At 38.0% G+C, this 24436-nt stretch overlaps 1 protein-coding gene across 6 annotated transcripts in view; it reads right to left on the bottom strand.

Moving 5' to 3' along the window:
* Positions 1-317: 317 nt before the first annotated feature.
* Positions 318-24436, bottom strand: part of LOC139980476 (nitric oxide synthase-like protein) — a 269723-nt gene continuing 245604 nt past the window's right edge. For 2 of the 6 annotated variants that reach the window (XM_071992098.1, XM_071992099.1), the window contains 15 exons: positions 24037-24141; positions 23219-23274; positions 19823-19894; positions 16492-16605; positions 15671-15845; positions 14611-14834; positions 13114-13307; positions 12335-12504; positions 11111-11321; positions 10343-10430; positions 9432-9723; positions 8262-8453; positions 5187-5420; positions 3237-3385; positions 318-773 (listed from right to left, as the gene is read on the bottom strand). In XM_071992098.1, coding sequence (XP_071848199.1) covers positions 686-773; positions 3237-3385; positions 5187-5420; positions 8262-8453; positions 9432-9723; positions 10343-10430; positions 11111-11321; positions 12335-12504; positions 13114-13307; positions 14611-14834; positions 15671-15845; positions 16492-16605; positions 19823-19894; positions 23219-23274; positions 24037-24141 — 2364 coding nt within the window. In that variant the 3' untranslated portion in view covers positions 318-685. Of the gene's footprint in view, positions 774-3236; positions 3386-5186; positions 5421-8261; positions 8454-9431; positions 9724-10342; positions 10431-11110; positions 11322-12334; positions 12505-13113; positions 13308-14610; positions 14835-15670; positions 15846-16491; positions 16606-18425; positions 18462-19822; positions 19895-23218; positions 23275-24036; positions 24142-24436 lie in introns of all 6 variants that reach the window. The other 4 variants (XM_071992100.1, XM_071992102.1, XM_071992101.1 and 1 more) reach the window with 4 other exon arrangements.

The raw sequence follows: 24436 nt of genomic DNA, 5'->3' as shown, positions 1-24436 counted from the left end.
TAAAAGGAAATATTCCAAACATTTTTCGAAAGCCATATGATTTTTTTTTTTCTCTTTTCTTTTCTTTCTCGAATTGTTTTTTGTAATACTTGAAGCAAAAAAAACCACACAATATTTGGCTCGATTGAGCTTAAGACAAAGATTCATACAGTCATATATAATTATGGTAAAAAAAAATACCAAAGCTGAAGAAGAGTAAATATTCACAAATATGTAAATTTGTAACAGATAATATAATGTTGCCATGAGTTTCTGTACAGTAAAATCTGCAACTTGTCGACAATTCCTTCTTTTTTTTATTCCATGTCTAAATGGGGTTTTTGGCCTTTTCATGTCATGTTTTTCCTTATACTTTTTTTTGTGCTCAGAGGTTTCAAACATTTAAAATCTGTGAAAAAGTGGAGATTACGAAGCAATATTTAAAAACAAACATCTTCTTCATGTTGCAAATTTTTTACAGCTTCCCAAGACACACACACCCAGTCATTCCTCTCAGCTAATTCCTTTCGCCCCTCGCTTCGTTAATTCATCGACCCCGACAGGTCAGAGGTCACTATAGTGTTGGTCTATATTCTCAATCTATCAGAGGAGACCGGCTGGAGAAGATGAAGATGATGAACCGTAGATCTCAAACTGATCTCAAAGACCATCCCATCGACAAAAGCATCCAGTTTGTTTCTACGTACTAAACCTTTTTCACGTTCACCTTGGGAATGTCGCCGTTGGGTGTTTTGATTGGTTCCTTTTTCTTCATCTCCAATTTATGGGCTTTCCTATTTGGGGAAACAAGATATTTGAAAAATGCTGATTAAAGATTCGTTATTGTTAACTGATGGGTGTTAATCGATTTTGGTATGTTCTTTGCTTTGTTGCAAAGTCAATAGGCGTGCTAATATTGTCAAGCAATGTCTACCAACTTCTACTGTTGTATTAAGAATGATTCTGCACCAACAGATATATTTGTCACTGCCAGCTCTCATGGGAAGCTAACACTTGAAAGGAAATAATTATATATTAATTCTGGTAAGTTACTACACTTCTCTTCACTATTCAAGCCATATCTAACACAACTGCTTGAAATGCACCAAGCTGTGTTAGTTTAGCGTGCAGGTGCATTGCATCTATTCACTTCCTGCGTTTATCTCACTGGGAATACCAGTCGATCTTTTGAACTGGTGACAGAAGTGGCATGCGGTGTCTCATTATTAACTGTATTGCTTTAACAAATTAACAATGTGAAAGAGTTCATGGGAAGTTGTGATATAAAGTTTTTTAACACAACATGGTGGCAGCAGTGGGATCCAGGTGGCAGCAGTGGGATCCCGGTGTCAGTAGTGGGATAACGGTGGCAGCAGTGGGATGTTAATAACGATAGTCTTGTATTTCATATAGCATGCACAATTGGATCGAGTTGGAGGAGATGCCCAAACGGCATTATTGATCTATGCGAATAGATATCACAGCGTTAATGTTCGTCATCAAACAAGGCTGAAGACTTGATCAAGTTTCAATATGACATCATCAGGCCACATATTTGTCTTTTTTTTGTCTTTTCTTGACGGGGTGGGGGTGGGTACTTTATTAATTAAAATCTTTATTATCTTCTGTATTAATGGAAATTAATTAACTTTGTAACCTAACATAAAGATGGCAGTGGTTTTCAGTGTCAACACTGTTAACATCATTGCTACATTACAAATTGGAAAAGATCACCAAAGAGCTATTAAATGATTTCAGACTCTAACAGCACTATGACATCACTGATTGATAATTAGTGACAGGTCCTAGCCTTGACTTTGAGCTTGGATATCTCCCAAAACAGCCTTTTCTTAATACTAGTTGTTTGGCCAGCCAATTGGTACATCACAAACATCTCTGTCAATATAAACCAGAGATGATGGTTGGGTTTGTGTCGCCCTCTACATGGGACTGGTCGGCTGACATTACAACTTGGCGCCTAGAGTGGAGGCACGTGTCTCCACCAGCCAGATTCATTGTCAAATGTTAAGCCATCTTGTCAGTAAGAGTTTATGAACTGGAATGGTACTGTAATCATCATTTACAAGATCTTAAAAAAAATTGATGTAATGAGAACCGCATTTTCTGTTAACTTTCAACTTCACAAACTTGACAAGCAAAAGACAGTGGTAAAGTGGAAAAGCAAATGTAGTAAGAAGGATTGAGAAAAAACAAATACATATTGCACTCAAATGCCTCAAGTTGGGAAGGAAACATTTGGGGAAAGGAAGCACTTGGGTAAAAGAAACGGGAGAAACTTTAATACAACAAGTGACTTAAGCGAGAAAAGTCACAAGAAAGCATGACGAATATTTGACATTTGATTGACCAAAGGTTATGTTTATTTTGCGAATATTTGACATTTGATTGACCGAAGGTTATGTTTATCACTTGAGCTTATCGAGTAACTTTGATCACCGAGCTTTGTCCACGGAAAAATTACACAAACTCATTCGTGTCTTGGAGATTCGATAACATCAGCCGCTGATTCTTCATAACACTTGGGGTACACAACCACTGAATAAACCATCATTACTGAACCTATGCAGCATGGTTGATAGTTGAATGGGTGTTTGATGGTACCAATTGAGAGAGTGTAAGAGGGGTATAAGAAGGGAGCATGCATGGGAAGGGGCAGTGCGAGGAAACAAATACAGAGTACAAATTAAAGCTCTTATTTTGCGTCAGTTGGACAGTACCATATAGTCGCACATACCTGGGTAACAGGTATACCACCTGCAACTGAGATGGTTAGGTTGTCATCACACTATGTGTGCTCCTTAATTATTAGCAATTGTTGGTTTTGCTCACTTTTGTGACAATTTAATGTTATCTTTTGATTTTGGCCAACCAATGAAGTGTAATGGTTATCTCAGGTGCAATTTTAATGTGATTCAAAGGTACAGATTCATTGTTTTCAAGTTCCTATATGCTAAAGTCCTGCAATGGTCAAGTATTAAAACTATCACCTGACTATAGCAAAGACAATGCAAAATACAGCTTTAGACACATAGATCTTTGAAGCTAACTGGAAATATAATGACAATTTCAGCAAAGCTCGACCAGTTATAAACATACTTTCTAACTCTGTAGGAACACACATGAATACTCTGTGCAGTTGTGTGGTTACGTTGATACGAAGAACACTTATTTACAGCACTGCGACGAACACAAAGCAGGGAAGCAGGGAGGGAGGGAAACACGTCAAACGTGATTACTCTTTTTGCGAGGCCTCGTGAGATTTACGGAGCTCCTCTAGCTCCTCCTCCGATAACAAGACGGTCGCCGTGATGGAACGCCGCGTGGGCCTTCGTGGCTTGTTCTTGGATTCCATGTTTGGGTTTAGTAAATCTACCTCCAAGCTAGTCTAAAAGGTGAAATATGGAATAGTAGTGGCTGAATGTTAAAAACCTACTGATGGAACAAACAATGATATACGTGAGCTAATAGAGCTATATATACCGACAGCCTGTCTGAGCTGGTCTGATCATGAAATGAAAGCTGCCTGTATTATTTATATATTAAACGCAGGATTTTAACAGTTTGTGAATGCATGACTACTAACTAGATGCGGTAATGTGTTGCCATGGCAGCACTGCTACTGTAGCAAGCAATTTGAAGAAATATGAAAATTTCAATTTTTTTTTATGCTCATACTTTTTGGCAAGGGGGAGAGGTTAATCACTCAAATTAAACTTTTCAAAGCAGTTCAAACTGTTTTCTATCCTAACAACCAAACTTCGATCATAATAATTGAATTGCTTTATAGTTTGTCCGAGACTTTTCTTTGACCTCTTTTTTGAAGTAATCATGAATCATAAGCCTGAGAGTTTCTAGCCATCAGGTGCATAGGTCATTCAAACAAGTAAAGCAGTAAATGTACTTCATATATAATTCTGCACTATAGCAAATTTTTGCTGAGAGGATAATTGAACATTAGTACTGTCTACAGGGCATGATTTATCTGTTATCGCATCCCAAACTCCAGTGCAAATTGCTATACAAGTGCAAAAATGTAGAACAGTTTATGCCCACAGAATTTGTAAGAAACAAAACTTCAGGGCCTTCAAAGAGTGCTATACAAGATTGCAAAAATAAATTCAAAAACATGTTAACTAATGGTACATACACCAACATACTGGTGGTATGACCTGAAAATGACGTGCTTTACATGACAGAGGGACGAATGACGGGGCAGGGGCACAAATGTGTGTGTGTGGGGGGCAGGGGGGTGGGGGTGCAGAGGGAATCTTCTGATGAAACAATTTTCAACAGAATAAAACAATATGGTGTGTGGTCCCCAATCATACAAGTTATGCAGTTCTCTCCTCCTTAATATCTGGATGGTTCTAACGCTGTCAACTTTACTCCAAAATTAGTTAGGTTAGCACTAAAGAAAATTAATTTCTAACCGACCTACTACCCTGCAAAAACTAGGTCAAATATAATGGGGACAAAAAAACACTGACATCTCATCTTGCGATGTGTCAAATCAAATAGGATACAATCGGATAATTATATGAAGGAAAGATAAGTAAGAAAATGTCACTTAGGAGAGGAAGATACATATAATATATGCATATAGAGAGAGAAAGAGAGATCTGAGAGCTGAATGTGACCCTAAAACCTACTCTCATCATTACTTCCTATTGCAAAATATGAAGTTAAACTTTGAATAGACAGCAAGTTCACAAATGATATTATAATATTCTTATATTCTCTGAATAACTACCATATACACCTCAGTCCCATACAAAATCAGTGAATCCATACCCTTGCCATCTCTCCTAAAATACTAATACTAATATGCATACTAATACACATATTAATAGGCATACCTATACGCATACTAATACGCATACTAATACGCATACTAATAAACATACTATTACGCATACTAATACGCATACTAATACCCATACTAATGCTAATTTGCATACTTATACGCATACTTATATGCATACTAATACCCATACTAATACGCATACTGATAACATACTGATACACATACTAATACATATACTATTATGCATACTATTATGCATACTAATATGCATACTAATACGCTTACTAATACACATACTGATACGCATACTAATACACATTTTAATACGCATACTAATAATCATACTAATACACATATCATCACATGTAGGTGGATCACTCACTCTTTTCTCTTTATCTCCAAGTGATTTCACAGAGTTGGATCTTTCCAGTTCCTTGTTTGGTCCGTCTTGGCCATTTTCGTTCTGATCGGCCTGGAGGGCCTCTCCCGCAGGGGTGAGTTTGCTGCCACCAGCGCTGATCAATACGTGGGCCCGGACGGCCGTGCGGAGCTTGGACCTCACCTCTGCTGTCTTCAGCGTGACCCCAAAGATGTCCTCGTGGTAACGGGTGTGGTCCTTCGGGAGGAACGAGAGCGTTTGATTAAATGACAAACTTGTCAAGCTTGCATGAAATCTAAAATGCAAAAAATGATGGTTGTTGGATGCATCATGAAATCTTAGTTTATTAAACTATATGATTTTCTAGAAACAAAAATTTGACTTCAAAAGTTTTCAGTCAGTGGCAAAAAAGAAAAGGACATTACAGTGACAGTTATGTGGGGCCTTATAAAACTCCATGACACTTTGAGGAACATTTCACTCTGGGATAAAAAGTTGACACAAATGATCTTTTATCTCCAGCGACTATCAAACATCCTTTCACATGAATTCACAATGTCATAATTCATGTGAGAAGACCAGGAAAGTAAACGAAGAGAAAAGAGAATTAAACAACCGGCCAGCAAACAAGGAAGAGATGAAACCATACAGATATATAAACAAGAATAAAATTAAACAACTACAACGAAGCACAAACAGTCAACAAGCAAGAGAGACGAGTCACAACGAGTGTAAGAAGAAAAGAGAATGAAACAAAGAACCAATTAAGAAAAACCCAATCAAAAAAGAAAGGCAAGTTAATACAAAAGTCTATCAACATGAGAGATAAAACAAATGTAAGAGCAAACAAGAAAGAAAGAAAGAAATATGAACACAACCAATAGTGGAAGAAACTTCAAAATTCTAAGCAAGAGAGATCAAACGAAACAAGTCTAAGAGCCAAAAAGATAGAAAAAAGAAAGAATTAAGAACACAACCAAAGAAGGAAGAAACTTCAAAAGTCTATAAGCAAGAGAGATAAAACAAGTGTAAGAGCAAACAAGAAAGAAAGAAAGAATTATGAACACAACCAAAGAAGGAAGAAACTTCAATGTATATTACAAGAGAGATAAAACAAAGCAAGTGCAAGAGCAAATAAGTGAGAGAGAAACAAAGTAACAGATAAGATCACAATCAAGGAAGGATAAAAACAAAAGTAAACAAGCAAAATGGTGAGAGGACTAAATGAGAGATAAAATCAATAGACAGATAGAAGAACATACAGAGAAATTAGGATAGAATGAATGGAAACTGTACAATTAAATTAAATTCATAAAACCATGTAAATAAGAACTAACCTTCCATAAGAGAGAAAGGATAAAAAGTTTTATCATAGGTGAAAGAGAGACAGGACGAGATAAGAAGACAATTTAAACAGAAAACTAAGGAGGAACGAGTAAAACCAATCAGAAGAGAAGGAACAGAGAAATTACACATAAATTACAGAGAGCAGTGAAGAAGTTAATACTCAGGAGCGGATTAAACCAATATTAAGGTAACACTTGAAATAGAGGAAAAATACATGTACCCAATCAAGAGAATAACCCCCCCCCCCAAAAAAAAAAAAGAGCAAAGAACAAACGAATATAAAATACAAACAAGAGAGAGTAACCATCAGGTATGCAATCAAAAGAGATAAAATCGCACAAAGTCTACAACCGACTAGTATAGAAATACCGAAGTACAACATCAAGCGAAAAGAGAAGCAGAGTCTTCCAATAAAAAACAAACAAAAATAGCAAAAGAGAAATAACCAAAATACGAACTCACATCCAAAACAGAATTATCAGACCAAAATACGATTCAACAGGGAACAAACCAAGGATAGATTGCATAATCGTCTAGAAAGAAACGATACTAAATCGAAGGGTGATCAAACTCGAAGACGTCTTCCTCTCAAAAGAAACACCGTGTGATGTATTAAGAAAGCAATCAAGATGTACAGAATTAAAGACAACAGAATCAACAGAATCAAACAGCACAAATTCAAAGCGAGGATAAAGCAGCACATCATCAAATAATTAGAGAGAAACTACTAGACTAACATAACCATTAGAGAGACCGCTAGCACTGAATTCAGAAATAACCACAGAGAGAGATATGACACTACATTCATAGAGCTGTTTATAGCAGAACAAATATCTGCATTCAAGAGAGAAAAAATTCTATTCCAATGTGTTTAAACAAGCAATTCATTTCAAGTGTATGAAGAAAGAACAGCCCACTTTTTCAAGAAGCATTGCATGAAACAGAATAACTCCCTCCGCACTATCGACGGTGAGATTCGAAGAAGTACAAAATGGAAATCACCGTATTGACGAGCGATGCAGAGAAGGATATTTCGGCAGACACCAAAAACCCAAGACCAGTATTAACGAGCATCTCCTGGAGACAATGCACATCTCAGAAACACCACAATTTTGCAATCGTTCTCAAAATGAAAGACAGATTGCTGCATCCAGCCTTTGCTTTTTCACAATTAGTGCTCTTAACACTACAGGGTTGAAGACCATGAACGAGTCTGCTCCAATTTCTCCTCCTCTCGACTTTTCATTTGGAATCTCTGACCCACATCTGACAGAAAGTGAGACGATGAGCATACGACCGACTTCTCAAATACCGAGACACGAAGATATCTCATTCAGAAACAAATTTAAAGTCGTACGACTTTGGTCCGAAAACAAGATAGCACTTTACAAACCACTGCAGAGAGAATCAGAGAGAGACAGTGTACGTCTTCCAATTTGCAAACTAGCTAGGGACTGACATATCCACGGGACAGAGATTCCATTCATCACCGGCGCATGACAATATTAATAAAATGTTTCTTATTAGGTTAAAGCTTTGTCTGTGGGTTAAAGCTTTGTCTGTGGCATGATGGATTCTCAACAGTTGGGAACCTGACACAACGTTGTCTCTACTCTCCTTAACCGGTTTGCTTGCTCTAGCAAGAGCCAAAAGAAAAGAAAAAAAAAGAGAAAGAAAAGAAAAGAAAAGAAAAGAAAAGGGGATTAGATTGATATAAATAACTGGTCTTACCCTCAATTTGCTGACGTATTCTTTAGCTTGATCTATACTCATTTTGCCTTGGTCGCTGATGATCTCCTCCAGGGCCTTCTGAACGTCCCCTGCCATGGAGACGTCCCCGCAGACGAAGAAATGTCCATTGTCCTGATCTAGAGTCCTGAAGACTTCACGAGCCTGGTCTTTCAGGACGTGTTGGACATATTTCTGTGGAGGACAGAGGGATAAATAATTTCCATGTATGTAGCTGCAAATCTTGATGGACAAACGTAACATGTGAAAAGTTTTATAACACACATGTGTCGATCTTTGCACGTCACATCATTAGCATGTCCCCCCCCCCCCCTGACTCCAGCTCACAAAATTGACAGTGATGTTTAGAGTGTGTGATTGGAGGATGTCGGAGAACAGCTGGAGAGAAAAGAGCCACTCTCATTTGCCAATCATCACAGTTTACCCTTGGAGGCCATCTGAGCTTTGATATACATCCGTATTGATGCAAAGTTATAAAGATGCCTAACAGCACATACTACTGTAATTAGACTTAAGGGAATTTTTGCGAAAAATTACTGTTATATAAACCTGAAGTATGAAATCTTTTTGTGAGGGTCATATTAGTTACAGACTGCTGATGGTACTTAAAGTGACCATCCTATCAGTGCCCATACACTATGGTTGAGTTGAATCTAATATTTGAGGCAGGAATAATTGCTATATTTTACCTGAGATACTATTTACAAACTACTGAAGCATAGGGGGGGTGGGGGTGGAGGGGTGGGGTGGGATGGGTATAATGAGGTAAAACTCTCCACATCTTGACCTATGTCTAAAATGTCAATCACAACCACTGTACATGAACGGTGATCTTGAAAGATGGCCCCCCCCCACCTCCCCCCGAGCAAATCTAATGAAGAAAGTTACTAAAGGATGCTAATAACCGTTACCAAGGTCAGCCACTGAACTGCACAGAGCTATGCTGACATGTTACTTGACAGAAAAAAATTGAATTAAACCACAGACTGTAGCTATAACGTGACGCTGATACCTCAGGCCTGGAAGCGATTGACAGATTCCTTTCAACGATAAAAGAAAAGATCAATAAAGATATGCCCTGACTGAGTCAGTTCGTAGCTTATGACCCGGACCGAGTCGGTCCGTACCAGCCGTGCCCAAATCGTGACCCACCTTTGGCTGTTCGGGCTCTCTGGAGTACGCAATGTGCACTTCCCTCAGAGCGCCGTCCGTGATGGCCTTCTGTTTCTCCTCGGCGTAGATGTTATCTAAGTCGGGATGCCTGCACCCGAAGAACATGGAGATGTCTCCCAGGACCTTCTCTCCTTTCTCGTTGACGGCGCTGGTGAACTGCAGGTCGATCTGCCGCTGCTGCCAGAAGGACCTGAAGGGAGCGATTCCTGTTCCGGGACCCACCAGGATGCATGGCAGGTTCCTCTTCTCTGGGAGGCGGAACAGGGGTGCTCTAGATTTGGTAGGATGGGGGAGAGACAAATGAATGATAGGGGATCAACGACCAAGATGGGAAGCCGAGTGGAAGGATGTAGGGAACTTATGGTGCTCTATTCACAATGTCAAATTGCAAAAAGTTGTGAAACAATTTTGACGAACTGGGGGGGGGGGGCTATCTTGGTCAAAAGAAGCTGGGATATGAAGGGAAATATTAAGCTATATTAATAATTCAAATAACAGAATATGTTGAACAATCTCAGCTTTGGCTGCAAGACATTGTTTGTATAATGTATGAAACTATAACATATATATTTCATGCACCCCTCCCTCACACCCCACACCACCAGTCCTCCAATGTTCATGATAAATCTAAGCTATGACTAAAAGATAAGGATAGTATAACATATTAAACAGTGACATTTAAATGCAACAAAAATCAAGAAAAGTTTGGGCTTGAACTCTGGCATTCACTCAAAGTGGTCGCGAATGGAGAAATTCGGAAAGGAAATTTGGGAATGATTTTACCCAATAAATATTTGTCACAGTATTAGGTTTTTGTTTAAACCTTTCCCATCTTAATTATGCGAGAGAGAGAAACTAGAAATATTTAAACGTCTGTTTAAAATCCTTACTGTCTGATGAAAGCTGGGATAACTTCTCCTGGTTTCAGTCGATTCAACCAGGAAGAGCAGACACCGTTGTGTAGGGGGCCTTTACCACCTGTGAATACCAAAACAATACACACATGCAACATTAATGTTAAATCAAAACTTCATAGGTTAACATGTTCAAAAAAAAGTAAAAAGGAAACAGCTTAAAAAAAAAAAACGGAAAAAATTAAACAGCTGTTCCTTTTAGGGGGCCATCATGATTTACTGTATCCTTCATGAGAATCGGATGGATTATCGCTGGACACCTGATTTAACTATACAGTAGTTGCTGTCCCTTTAACAGCAATTATCAAAGGGGTGTGGCATGTGGCACAGCTGTACAAATATCTAATTAACATCCACAAGAAAGGTCTATACCTGACAATATCCAACAAGGATCAAAAGGTGGTCAGCTATGGTCAGACGTCGACAAGTGTGTAGTCGCCAATGTCAAAAAACACCGAGACACACTCCACCCCCATCCCCTCCCTCCCCCACCCCCCCCACCCCCTAATTCCAACTAACCTCATCTTCACATCTAGGATTAATTTGGAAAGTTCACAGCATTTAGGAAAGTATTTTGGTTAAATTTCATGCTGATCAACATTTTCAGGCTCCAAAATTCATTTTTTTTTTTTTGGTACCATGCATCAAACGATGTAAACGTAAATTTTTTTAGGGCTCAAACAAGGACCGACGCACACAATTACACACTTAACAAAAAACAAGACTCCTCAGCAACATACTGACCTTTAGTCCGCCAACAGACAACAGCCACGGTGGCGTGAATCTCTCCGGGGTACATCCTCGGGCTGGAGCTGATGGAGTAGTAACGTGGCTTGAGCAGGGGAGCCTCCTGCAGCAGAAACTCGATCGACAGATTGATCGAGGAAAACTCGTTCAAGACCTCTATCAGGTTCGGGCTGTTCTCGTACTTCCAGTCTTCGTAAGCACTGCTACCCTGTGATCGGAGACGAAGAAACAAGAACCCCAACGTGTTTTAGCAATGGACTGCGATGGAAGGGCTTCCAAGACAAGGGATTAGACAAAGTAATATTTGCGCAGGTAGCAGGGAAAAGGTGGATGAGAATTTGAAGAAAAGAAAAGATATTCTTCTGGCATGTAGTGAATAGAGAACTAAATCAGAAAAGAAAAAATTTAAAATAATATTTAATTTACTAAATACTGCCTCATAACTTTGTCTCTGAAATGATTTTTAGGCTACCAAAATGAGCAAATTATTGTAAAAAATTCCCTGTATTACCCAGAGGCAAAATATTAAAAGAATCCGTCCAGCAGCAGAAGCGGGAATAAAAAAACATGTTGCCGTCAAAAGCATTACAATAAGTTATTGAGATAATAAAATATAATCATGCTAATAAAGCAATTTTGGGATTACACATTAATCTGAATTGATTGACTACTTGGCAAAATGTCATGACTTAAGTGAAATTCTAACCATGGAGAAATACAACGAGCCTGAAATTGAAAAAAAATCAAAAAGTTTGCTAGGTTTAGCATATTAACTTAAACAGGATGACTTTAGGCACAAAATGCATTTATAAAACAATCTATTAACATTAACAGTTAGGCCTGCACTGAGGAGCCACCACTACCACAACCACCACCATCACCACCACCATCATTATCATCATCACCATCACCATCATCACCATCACTATCATCATTATCACCACAATCATCATCATCATCATCATCATCATCATCATCATCATCATCATCATCATCATCATTTCTTAAGCCTTAAAGGAGCAATCCAGAGTTATTATAAGCATATTTATAAGCATATTTATAAGCATATTTCAAATATTGCCAGCAGTCAATCTGTTTTCTTTTCTCTTGAACCGTAACATACCAAGACTGAAATTGCAGAAAATCAGGACACTCCAAAACCATTTAATACTGTTATATATGTTGTAAAAATTACGAAGAAAGAACAAAACTGCTATTTACTTTTCCGAGCAGCGTCAGCTTTTCTTGTTCCTTCGGGTCTGTGGCCTGTAAACTGAGTAGGCGCAGGAAGTCCGGTGAAGGGGGCGTGGTGATGTCCACGTAATACTCCAAGGCTTGCCTCATGCTACAAGGAGGAAGCCTCTCTGTGGGGTTCCAGGCTTTGACCACACCTGTAAAGAGTTAGGGGGGGCGGAAAAAAATCGTTTCAAGTATGACAAGGGTCAAACTGCACCCTGGAGGGGAGTATAGTTAATGGATGCTGAACGGTACAGATAATGCACAAAACAATAAAACAACAATTGATTAACCGATCGACTTAACTCAGTGGTATGACATATGGTCAGGTCCACTATCGTGGCAATTTGCTAATTTAAAAAAAATGAAGGAATTAATTACCAATTAATAACACAAAATGCCAAACTTTTGTTTTTCTTCTTCTTACCTAATATTTTACTTTTTCTATAGCGCTTTATACCAGCGATAGGTCTCAAGGTGCTTTACAGATGTTATATTACCCCTGGTCAATGATAACCTGTCCCAGAGACAATCCCTCCAGTCGGCAGCAGTTATATACTGTGCCCAATGACAAGTTACCTAACAGGTACCCATTTAACCCCTGGGTGGAGAGAGGCAAGTGAGATAAAGCATCTTGCCCAAGGACACAACGTAATGAACTAGGCAGGAATCGAACCAGCAATCCTTGGATCACGAGTCAGACGCCTAAGCCAAGTGGCCACCGCGCTCTCAAATAAAAAATATTAAAATATTCTTCTTCTTACCTAACGGTGTCGATCTCTGCTGAAGCACCTGTACTACCACCACTTCATCCGGTGTCCGTTCGTTCTTGACTCTGGCCAGGATGGCATCCACCAGGGCCTTCTCGTTGGCAGGGCAGATGGCGACATGATCACCGGGTTCGAATAGCAGTTCCGAAGCACCCTGGGTATCCATCGTGACTTGTATAGTTGAGCGACTGATTCAAAATGGAGAAAAAAAATGGTACAGACTCTTGTTTGGTGTTTTTAACAATAGCTCGACAAATGTTCGTTTTATACCCCATACTCCAAACCCCGGATCTTGAAGGAGGTCCGGAATTTGAGATCTAAAGTGAATGACCCCTTCAAAATCTGTCTCTGATACAAGAAATTTAATCACTTTGTACTCTTGCACCTTCTAAAGAGTATTCGTATGATTTAAGATTGACAGTAATTATGTCTGCAAACGGTGGCAGATAAATTTATATTAGGAATTATTCAGGGGAGCCTACATACTAACTGCAAGAATAAAAATCTGTAGTTTATATGTCACTCAATCTGCACGAGCTGACGGATTTGGTTTGTAGTAAAATTATTCAAGTGCATGTACTAACTGCAAGAATAAAAATCAGTAGTTTATATATCACTCGATCTGCAAAAGCTGACACATTGGTTTGTAGTAAAATTATTCAGATACATACTAACTGCAAGAATAAAAATCAGTAGTTTATATATCACTCGATCTGCAAAAGCTGACACATTGGTTTGTAGTAAAATTATTCAGATACATACTAACTGCAAGAATAAAAATCAGTAGTTTATATATCACTCGATCTGCAAAAGCTGACACATTGGTTTGTAGTAAAATTATTCAGATACATACTAACTGCAAGAATAAAAATCTGTAGTTAAAATGTCACTCCATCTGCAAAAGCTGATGGATTGGTTTGTAGTACTAGTACATCAGGTACATACTAACTGCAAGAATAAAATATCTGTAGTTTTTATGTCACTAGATCTGCAAATGCTGATGGACTGGTTTGTAGTACTAGTATATCAGGTATCTACTAACTGTCTAATAATTATTCAGGCAACTGATAGTTGATAGTTTATTTGTCGGCACAAGGGAATAAAGTTCAAGTCGTACAAGTTTGTTGAACATGGATGGTTCTTTCTGTCTGCAAGAGGTGGTAACTTAGTACCGTATTGATATAAATTAATCACCTCATCCAATCTGACACCTATAGTCAATGTGTCTGCAAAAGGTTTCCTAATGTTAGTCAGTTCAAATCAAGTCTGTCTTACGTGGAATTGTCTGACAGGATATCTACAGACCTTTATGTCTGCAAATCACGTCAAACATTAGTATGTATTAACATTGATTAGTTTGTATGAAGTAAGTCTGTCTTACGTGGATTCGTCTGACAGGATATTTACAGACCTTTATGTCTGCAAATCACGTCAAACATTACTATGTATAATTAACATTGATTAGTTTGTATGAAAACAAGTCTGTCTTACGTGGATTCGTCTGATTGGAGATCGTTGCTCGACATAAGCAGACACGGCAACACTCTCTTGGTGTGCAGCTTAGTGAGGGCTTCGCATAATTCCATGGCGGTTCCGCTCTCTTCCGGGACCAACCTGAACTTGTCCGGAGCCCAGCTGAGTTCGTTGGTCTGCAGGGAGGCGTTGGCCTCTTGCATGTTCACATCCTTACCGACACAGAATGTCTCGCAGGCGGCCTGCAAATACAAACAGAGAAAGAGAGTTGGAAGTAAACGTTGAAACCGATAGAAGGAATCAGTTTGCCAGCCGTAATGGGGAAGAGAGAGGAGACAAGAAAAGAGGGAATTCCGAGGAGGAAAGGTTTGATCTTTGGGACAGATGGATGGGGTGAAGGATGGGGTATGGGTGGGGGGCATGGGGTGATAGGTTTGGGAATATGGTAGAAAGATTGGCTAAAAAGAATGGTACAAAGCTGAAAGAACTAGGCAACTTTGCATATATGTTTTTGTTGTAAAACTTTATTTAGTCTCCCCATATCATTGATATGTTTTAAAAGTCTGATGGGATTCTCCCCATGCTGATAATACCCTGTATTACCCCCTTCCATCATCCTTCCACCAAATCCCATTTCTTGATCCTCTCTTTAAGAATTGTGTCCCGTTTGTTTGTCTTTTACACAAACATGGGGGGCATAGCCTTTTCCTCACAATATCTTTCCACCTATCCTACACATCAAGTTTCTTTGTTGAGAAATCCTTACTATATAATAAAGTCCATGGGTTAATATGGGCTATATAGTAAAATACAGTAACTTAAATACAGCCTTGGCCCATGTCCTGAAGAACTGTTCTTATCATAAAGTCCATGGGTTAATATGGGCTATATAGGTAGTAAAATACCTTAAATACAGCCTTGGCCCAGGTCCTAAAGGACTGTTCTTATCATAAAGTCCATGGGTTAATATGGGATATAGAGGTAGTAAAATACCTTAAATACAGCCTTGGCCCAGGTCCTAAAGGACTCTTCTTATAATAAAGTCCATGGGTTAATACGGGGCTACATAGTAAAATACCTTAAATACAGCCTTGGCCCAGGTCCTGAAGGACTCTTCCTGGCCACTGAGTTCGTCTCCCTCGCCGAGGGCCTGAATCCTCTCGCCGTCCATGTCCGCAATCAGAGAATCCACGGCTTTGGCGAACGCGCAAAAGTTAGGATACGCGCTGGATCCGAGGCCAAAGATGGAGTACCTGTCGGAGGGAATTTATTATTTAGAAATAAAATATTTCATTATGAAGTCACATCTTATAGGCGATTTCAAAGAAATTCATATTTCTAGCTGGGTTTGTGCATAAATTAATTAGTAGAGTGTGTATTAACTTTTCCACAAAACATTCAATCAATTTTTTCTTCCCGTGTGACCTGGTACTTACAACAGAAAAGAGATTTGGATTCAATATGGCAAATATATGGAATGTATAATTCACCAATATTTATACATGTTATTCATATATTTTATATATATATAATATTATTAATGTATTATTCATATTATTCATATATATATTATTCATTTATATATATATAATATTCATATATTATTCAATATTTTATACATATATTTATATACATATATTATTCACCAATATATATACATATCGTGATCTCTCATACTTGTGCAAATATTTAGTACGTGTTTGCTGGTTTCATGCATAAAATTGATTAATTAATTAATTAATTAAAAATCTCTTTGCTCCTTTTCGCTTTTGTTATTAAACAGTGTCCCGACGGTTCTGCTGTTCATTTACGTAGTCGAGTGTGTGAACTTTTCCCTTCCCCTCCGATCTGAACCCGGTTATACACACAAATAAGCATGCATTTGCAGACCGCATTTACCTCACATTAGCCAATGGCCCGGAACTGGAATCGAGGTTTGCCGAGGCTCGCTTGGATACGGCCTTCTCTTCTCTATCCTCAGAAGCAAACTTGTCAAACCGCAGAGCTTTGGAGCTGTTAGATAGAAATACATAAATATGACAGATTTTATTTGATTTGTTTTACAAAAAGCAAATTTTTAGTACTACTTGCCTCTTAATGTTCTTCTTGATTTTTTTTTATCTTACTGGGATAATCTCAGCTAAAGCTTCGTGAGATTCATATAATTAATTTATGCAAGTTAGGCATCTGCTTGTCCAATGGAATATATGACTGATTTATAGTCATCCAAATACTTTGTTTTTAATGTTTTTTTTTTTTACCGTTTGTTGAGGTTTTTGATGATGAAAGAAAGCTTTCTGTAAAGGTATCGTTCGGAAATGGAATACGAGCGCTTGACTATAATTTGGCATGAGGGTCAACCGGCGATGCAATAAGGCATAATTTATACCGTATCCCATCACAAAAATGGCCAGCTTGCTTTATGAGTGCAATGTTATTACGTAGCAGCATTTGCGCACCATATAAACCAAAGTATTCATGATATGTGAGACAATTCAGCTTAGAGCCTTCAAAACTATAAACAAAATATCCAATTATGTAAAATTTTAAATTATTCCCTGAAATGGGGGGGGGGAGGGAGGAAGGGGAATTGAAGGAAATTTGAAACAAAATGGGAATGTTTGCCAATTGTTTTAGCAGCCCATAAAGTATCTGAACTTGTTAATTTCCAAGCAGTTATTTTCTGTGACAATTTTAAATCTTACCATTTTCAAATCAACTTTTACATAAATGTATATGTATAATGTATATATAACACACTCCTCATGCAACTAATAAAATGATGACATTAAATGCTTGCACTTTTAGCGCTCTACAATTCCACAAAATTGACTCATCTATGTTTAAAGTCCCTCCCTTGTGGTTCTTTCTTTTCCCCTATGGTGGTGATTGACACGGAAAAATAATCTCTTTTGAAATTTTCGGCGTGAAAACACTTACCTTTACCCATGTGGCTAGTTTCAAGATGGCTATCAATTTCCAACTTTAATACTTAAATCACAGTGACTAATAAACTGAACATGTATCCATTCAAGTTAGCCAAGTCTAAGGGATCAAAGGTCAAACTTAATCCCTCCCCCGACCCCCCCCCCCAACTATTTACAGTCGGAAGGCTTGTACTGTACGTACAATCTCCCTTTCATGGGGGAACGGTACTCTCGATTCATAGGGTCTGCCGAGCGACGACGATCGAAATCCAACCAAAACATATACTTTTTTTTTAGTTTTAGCATAAAAAGATGTAGTATGAATGACTATATACCATAACAGGCATCGACTAAAACAGAGAAATGCTTTTGCTCAGTGCTAACGCATAATACCAGCGAGCAAGATTTCTGAGTATCGAATGATTATTAAAAACCATCATGCCGACAAGGTGCAAGAATAAAACATATATATCAAAAAATGAATTGTAAGTTTCGCACAACTCCAATGGAATGTACCAAGAAGCGGCTTCCATACTGAGCAATGACACCTGACTGGCATTGAGAAGGTTATGAAGGCACATGTAGTAGAGATCATAGAACACATAATATGTTAATATAATATTTGCATAACATTTGCATAACAAGGAAGCAAACGAACGAGTACATAGGCAAGCTAGATAGAGAAGTTGGAAGAGAAGACGGAACGAGGTAAAAGACGAGCAAAATGGACGAGTTTCAAAAAGATGATTGCGGCAAGAAACGGATTAAAATATAACATTTACAATTATCATTTACATCAGAATGCAGGCAGAGTTATGATACAGAAAACAAGTGCATAAATGTGCAGAAAGAAGAAGACACAGCTGCCGTGATGGTATCGTTTAAATTCAATATTATTTTTTTTACCCTTCAAAAATGCTTTGTTTGCGCTTAGAGATATCTCTGTTGGGATGAGAAAGGGAAAACATGCATGAAGAAACATGTCTGTCGTACAAATGTAATTTACATTCATTCGATCGTTGCCATTCTCCAGCTCAATATGCTTCCATAATTGCTGCCACCATCGCTTCGTTAAACCAAAACATCAACCGCAAGCTATTCGGTGTTATCAAACCGATTTTAACTCCCCCACCCGTACGAGAGAAGCGGTATCAAAATTTTCAAAAGCCACAAAAAATGACGTGAATGGAATAATTGAGTTTTAGTTTTTGCAAAAGTTTTGTTCGAAAACACTTTCGGAAGGTTTGCTTTCTCTGGACTTGCATACTCACGAAGCACACAAACAAATTAAACAAGGTTCTATGGTGTTGGTAAAACCAAGACAAACAGAGTTTAACAGGACGACTGGTGGCAGCAGTGGGATTAAAATAGCAGAAAACTGTTACGTAGGTTGGTAGAGAGGTATGCAAAGCCAGAGGTATACGGTAAAGCTTTGGAAGAATTTTAGTGTTAACTTTGGGTTAATAGAGAAATTCACACCTGTGCATTTCACAGTATGAAAGTGTCTCACAGCTGAGCAAACGACAGGCTTTCAAACTGTGTGAGGATTAGTTATCAAGTTTCCAGTGCAAGAAGAGGATAATTTTCAAAAGAAAAACATGTCAAATGAACCCATACACTGTGAATCATCTCTCAATGCGAAGACTCCATTAGTCCAACATTACAGTCAGAGTTTTACCCGGCTATTCAAATGATCACAGTTACGAGACGACAATTGTCGATTACAAATCACAGTAACAAACAGATAATGCATATCGTAACTATTTAGCGATTGTTGAAAAAAAAATGAAAAAAGAGTGGATAGCAATGACTGAACTATTTGAGGGGACATGATAGGGATCCTTTTTCACAGCATTTGAGGTCAATTTACATATAACACATTTCTTCCACCCAAAAAAAAAAATTAGTCTTATATCCATTCACCTCACCAAATCAAGCAAAGGGAAAAAATAAAAGGCAGCAACTTCATGACTATATAATCTCCAATGGTTACACCATCAAATGTGAAATGTTTGACTTCACAAGCATCAAAAAAAAAAAAAGCAATGACGTTCTAAAAAGATGAAAAAACGTATTTTTTGACAATTTATTGAAAATGAAAAACGCATTCCTTTCTCACCAACTGCTAAGAAGATCATAGCCTTCCCACCTATTTAAAGCAAAGAATTAATATGCATTTCAAGCTGAGAGAAGTTTCTATATATTTTTTATTATATATATTTATATTTTTTTTGTGCCCCAAAGCAGTTTCCAAAATGTTTCAAGCTATAAAATTTGCAAATTTCTTTGTAGGCACAACTGACTCTTTTGGGAACCTCCGTTTTTTCACTAAGTTCCAAATGTATTCTCTCCTGGTCAGCATGTCTGTAAAAACTCTGTCAAGACAGAAAAATACGGTGAGACTTTCGGGGAAACCCTTCTCGAAATGTCACATTTTTACCGTTACCGTTAAGTTTATCGATAAACGATCCTGCAGAGATGTGAAAATTAGAAACAATTTTCTTAAAAACTGTACAACACTCCAGACATGAAGTTATTCTTCTCAAGAGTGATTTTCGGTAGTTACTGGGAACACTTTTAGTGATTAAACATTAAAGTTAGTTAGTAGTTTAGTTTTAACGACCGACCGTAACGTGAACTTAATCAGTGCACTCTGATGACTGTATTAATCAATCAAGTACTGCAAACCGGCATAAATAAACATTTCAAACTTCAAAAAAACACTTTGAAATGTCAATATTAGCGTCTACTCTCTCCGACCCCCTCCCCGTCCCTTGAAGTGGATAAAAGGATATAAATAAGTGGATAACGGATATATATAAGGACTGATATGGTAGTTACAGATCATTTGCTGGGGTGACTGCATGGGTAAGATATGTAAAAATGTGTCTTTCATCAGAGCGAATAAAAGGACTGATACATGTCAAATGTTTATCAAATGATTTGATGAGTTGGAATTAGCTACAAGTTCTGTATGCTACACAAACAAACAAACTAAAGCCAAAGTTATTCTTTATAGTCATTCTTTTCTCTCTATTTTTTTGGTTATGGGGCAAAAATTAATTCTCACTGTACTGTCGTACGTAACAAAATATAAACAAGGCCTACAGACACTCCTTTAAGTTTTTTCCTAATGGCGTCTGGGAGTTCTGTGTCTAGGAACACTAACTATAAAATATTAATTGGTACTGCTCCTGCTAGGTTTTGAACCGTTCGACGTCCGGTGTAACGTCTGCTTGACGTGTCCAAAAATTTCAAAATGTCACAGAAAGACTTTTAATTTTCGTCTAAACAGCGATAAAGTATCATGCCAGTGTAAACCTCAGCTAGGGGGTGGATCCGGGATCGGTGGTGACCTTTGACTTCTATTGTTGATAACGCGCGTAATTTGACACCAAAATAAAATAAAGCTGTTAGCAAACTGCTTATCCACTAGAGAGCCTGTGTAAGAGAATGTGTAAAAGTAAGTTGGCCTGACGTTTCGATCCTAGCAGGATCTTCTTCAAAGGCTAAAAGCTTCTTGAAAGCCTTTGAAGAAGATCCTGCTAGGATCGAAACGTCAGGCCAACTAACTTTTACACGTAATTTGACACGATAGAAGCATATGAAATGGCTCTCCCCCTTTTCTCTAGTGATCAGTAAACCTAAGCTTCCAGTTTATATGGTGATTGCGAGCTTGAGGTCTGAGGTTCAAGATCAATATATCTTGTTGCAATGCTGAAACGCCAAGCCGGGTCTGATTCATTATGTAAATGTGGCCGAATCATCCAACAGCCTTTATGTTCATTGAGTTTTCTTTTGAAGATGAAATGTTGAAAGCTTTTGGGTGTTGTAACATAATGGGAGTAAAACTGTTAAAGAAAATATAGTAATTTTCTAACAGCTTTTTTGTTGTGTTCAAACAACCATTTGTTTTCTAACATGCGTTGTGGCAACACTGTTAAAGGTAAAACACATAATATATCTAAAAGCTGTTGTGTTCAAGTAGTTTTCTATTGAAGATAATACATCTAAAAGCCTTTGTGTTGTAACATGTGTATAAAACTGATAAAACATATCTAAAAGCCTTTGTGTTGTAACATGTCTATGAAACTGTTACTGAAAAACACTTAATATATCTAAAAACCTTTTTGTTGTAACATGTGTATAAAACTGTTACTGATAAAACACTTAATATATCTAAAAGCCTTTGTGTTGTAGCATGTGTATAAAACTGTTACTGATAAAACACTTAATATATATATGAAAGCCCTTGTGTTGTAACATGTGTATAAAACTGTTACTGATAAAACACTTAATATATCTAAAAGCTCTTGTGTTGTAACATGTGTATAAAACTGTTACTGATAAAACACTTAATATATCTAAAAGCCTTTGTGTTGTAACATGTGTATAAAACTGTTAAGTATCTAACTTTGTGTGATAACATCAGAACATCACTGTTATGGAACAAAACAGAACATCACTGTAATATCAGACTAGAATAACACCATCAGATAAAATGGCAACGTATGAAAATGTTTCTTTTGTAACAAAAGAATATAATTGAATTGTTTAAGGTACAATCTTGACAGCAGTTACATAAATGAAAGGTTTAATTAGTTGAAGCCTCGATTAAAAGTGTCAATTCTTTCCCGATGGCAGACAAATAAACATTACAAAAAGCTGATTATAAATGTGACCAGAATCCAAGTGACTTCGTCTCACAAATGATCTCACCGGTCTCTCTTTTTCCTTTGAGAAGGTAACAAAAAGTAAACCAGGATCAATAATTATGAATTATAATATTATGAATTATGATATCATTGAAGGTTATCGCTTTCATATCCTGTCCCTCTTTCTTGATTGTTTGCTCCCACCCCTCTTACTGGTACAAACAAAATCTGTTACCAGTGATTAGAAGTGATAAAACACTTATATAATGTCACCTTTGGACTGAATTCTAAGTTAAAAATCAATAACAGTTCAATGTGTTTGGCCCTTTTTTCTTTTTTTGGGGGCTTTTACAGCCTAAAAAAATTTAAACTCGTAGTAGTCACAGCTTCAGAAATCGCGGCAGATAAAGAAACAGTAAAAATCATATTTTTACAAAATTAGGAGGCTTGAGAGTTGTATCCAAAAGAAGGAAAAAATTCTCCGTCTACGAAAAAAATACCTAAAATAAAATGAACCCAGTCTTCACACGCAGTCTTGGATGGGGAGGACAGGTGTGTACCATCAAAATTGGTGTGCTACAACTATGGTATATGGTGTAATAACTGAAACGTATGGAGTTTTAGCCTACAAACTTTTCAATTTCACAGGAATTATTGATGCAAGTTCATGTCAAAGTCGAGATATAGGTACCAGGATGGGGGTTTTTTGGGGGGGTAGGGGAGGTGTGGGGGACGGGTGCATTCACAAGCTTGGGGAAGCACATAACATATATGGTGAAAGGAATTGCTTTTATTTTTCGTCATAAAATTGGCACAACACTGTACAGCTCTCCAGGGGTAACAGGACAATATACAAAAAGAAGAAGAAAAAATTGGAAAAAAAACACTGCATCTTTGTGTTGGACACATTGCTAGGGGTTTTGCAAACGGAACACTTAACTTTTGTTGCAAGTGAAGTGCCATTCATAAAACTAACAATAGAAGTCAACTTTTGGGTTCTGTGAAGAAAAAGAAACAAAAAAACAAAACCCAGCTTAGTCATACCTGTCCTCGGACCCTGTGTGGTCCCTTCGAAGTTCCATCAGAAACCGACCAAACTCCTGCAGGGGGAAAACAGAAAGAGAAACGTTTTATACCCTTGTATAATTTATTTCAATAATTAAAATGCATTGTGCTCATATCCAAAGAGGGGGGTAATATAGAAGATGCTCATCAAAGCTTGTAACAACATGATATGACTTCATCGTAATAATATATCTTCAGCAGCAAACCCCTGCGACCTCCCACTCCCCATCCGGCCCACTTCCCACCCCCCTCCCACATTTCCCTCCCCCTTCCTTGTCTCCTTCCCTTAAATCCTGCAAGTCGGATCAGTTAAATTATTATTGACAGGGTTAATTCAAAATCTCTTCTAATCCTTTTACCACATTTTTTTTTTAAATTTATCTAGCAAGGAGTGGAGTTCCGAACAGATTTTTCTGTATGTATGCATATGTATGTATGTATATTTGATCCTCCTGCAAGCAAGAACTCGCGAAGAAGCCTCATTGGCTTATCAAAGCCGCAAGCTGACCGAAGTCAGTCTCTTACATTCATATTTAACGTCCATGATTATAAATTGTTAACTGTCAACAACTCTGTAACTGGACGACATACATTAATCTGGGAGTGACTCGAACCGGGGACCTTATGATTGAAAGGCACCGGCGTTAACCACTGAGCTAACACTCCAGATTTTGCTGTCAATCTGAAACTTTTAAGGGCGTTAACACTAATAGTGTTATTAAGTTGCTAAAAGAATAATGCAATCACTTAGCGATATGATATCAAATCCGGGTGTTTGTGGAATGTGATCCTCTCACCTCTCCATTCTCTGGCGGATCGCCGTTTCCAAAGGTACTCGTAACGACTAGCAGGAGCGTCTCGTGTTCCAGGTGGACTGGGTCGTAGTCTTCCATGCACAAGACCTGTAAAATATTCAGCGGGTAATATGATTTTTTTCTCTTTAGAAGCAAACCTGGATGCATTTGTTACTGTTTGTGTGTTTATGGCACACAAGGCCAGTAGTGGTAGTCTGCATTGTGGAGGGGGGGGGGGGGGGGGCAGTCTATGCTAATACCCCAGGGACCCCAAACACAAAGTTTGAAATTGGGGGAGGGGTCAGATCAACATTTAATTGGCGTTGGAAATAACCATGCTGGTGTGAAAATCATTGCTGTCTGGGAGTTTATCTGGGGGTCAATGGTAGTACCAGCTGACGGG

This window comes from Apostichopus japonicus, chromosome 15 (assembly GCF_037975245.1).
Source record: "Apostichopus japonicus isolate 1M-3 chromosome 15, ASM3797524v1, whole genome shotgun sequence".
Taxonomy (NCBI): Eukaryota; Metazoa; Echinodermata; class Holothuroidea; order Aspidochirotida; family Stichopodidae; genus Apostichopus; species Apostichopus japonicus.
Note: the sequence above shows the minus strand (reverse complement) of the source record. Positions and strands in the feature narration are given on the sequence as shown.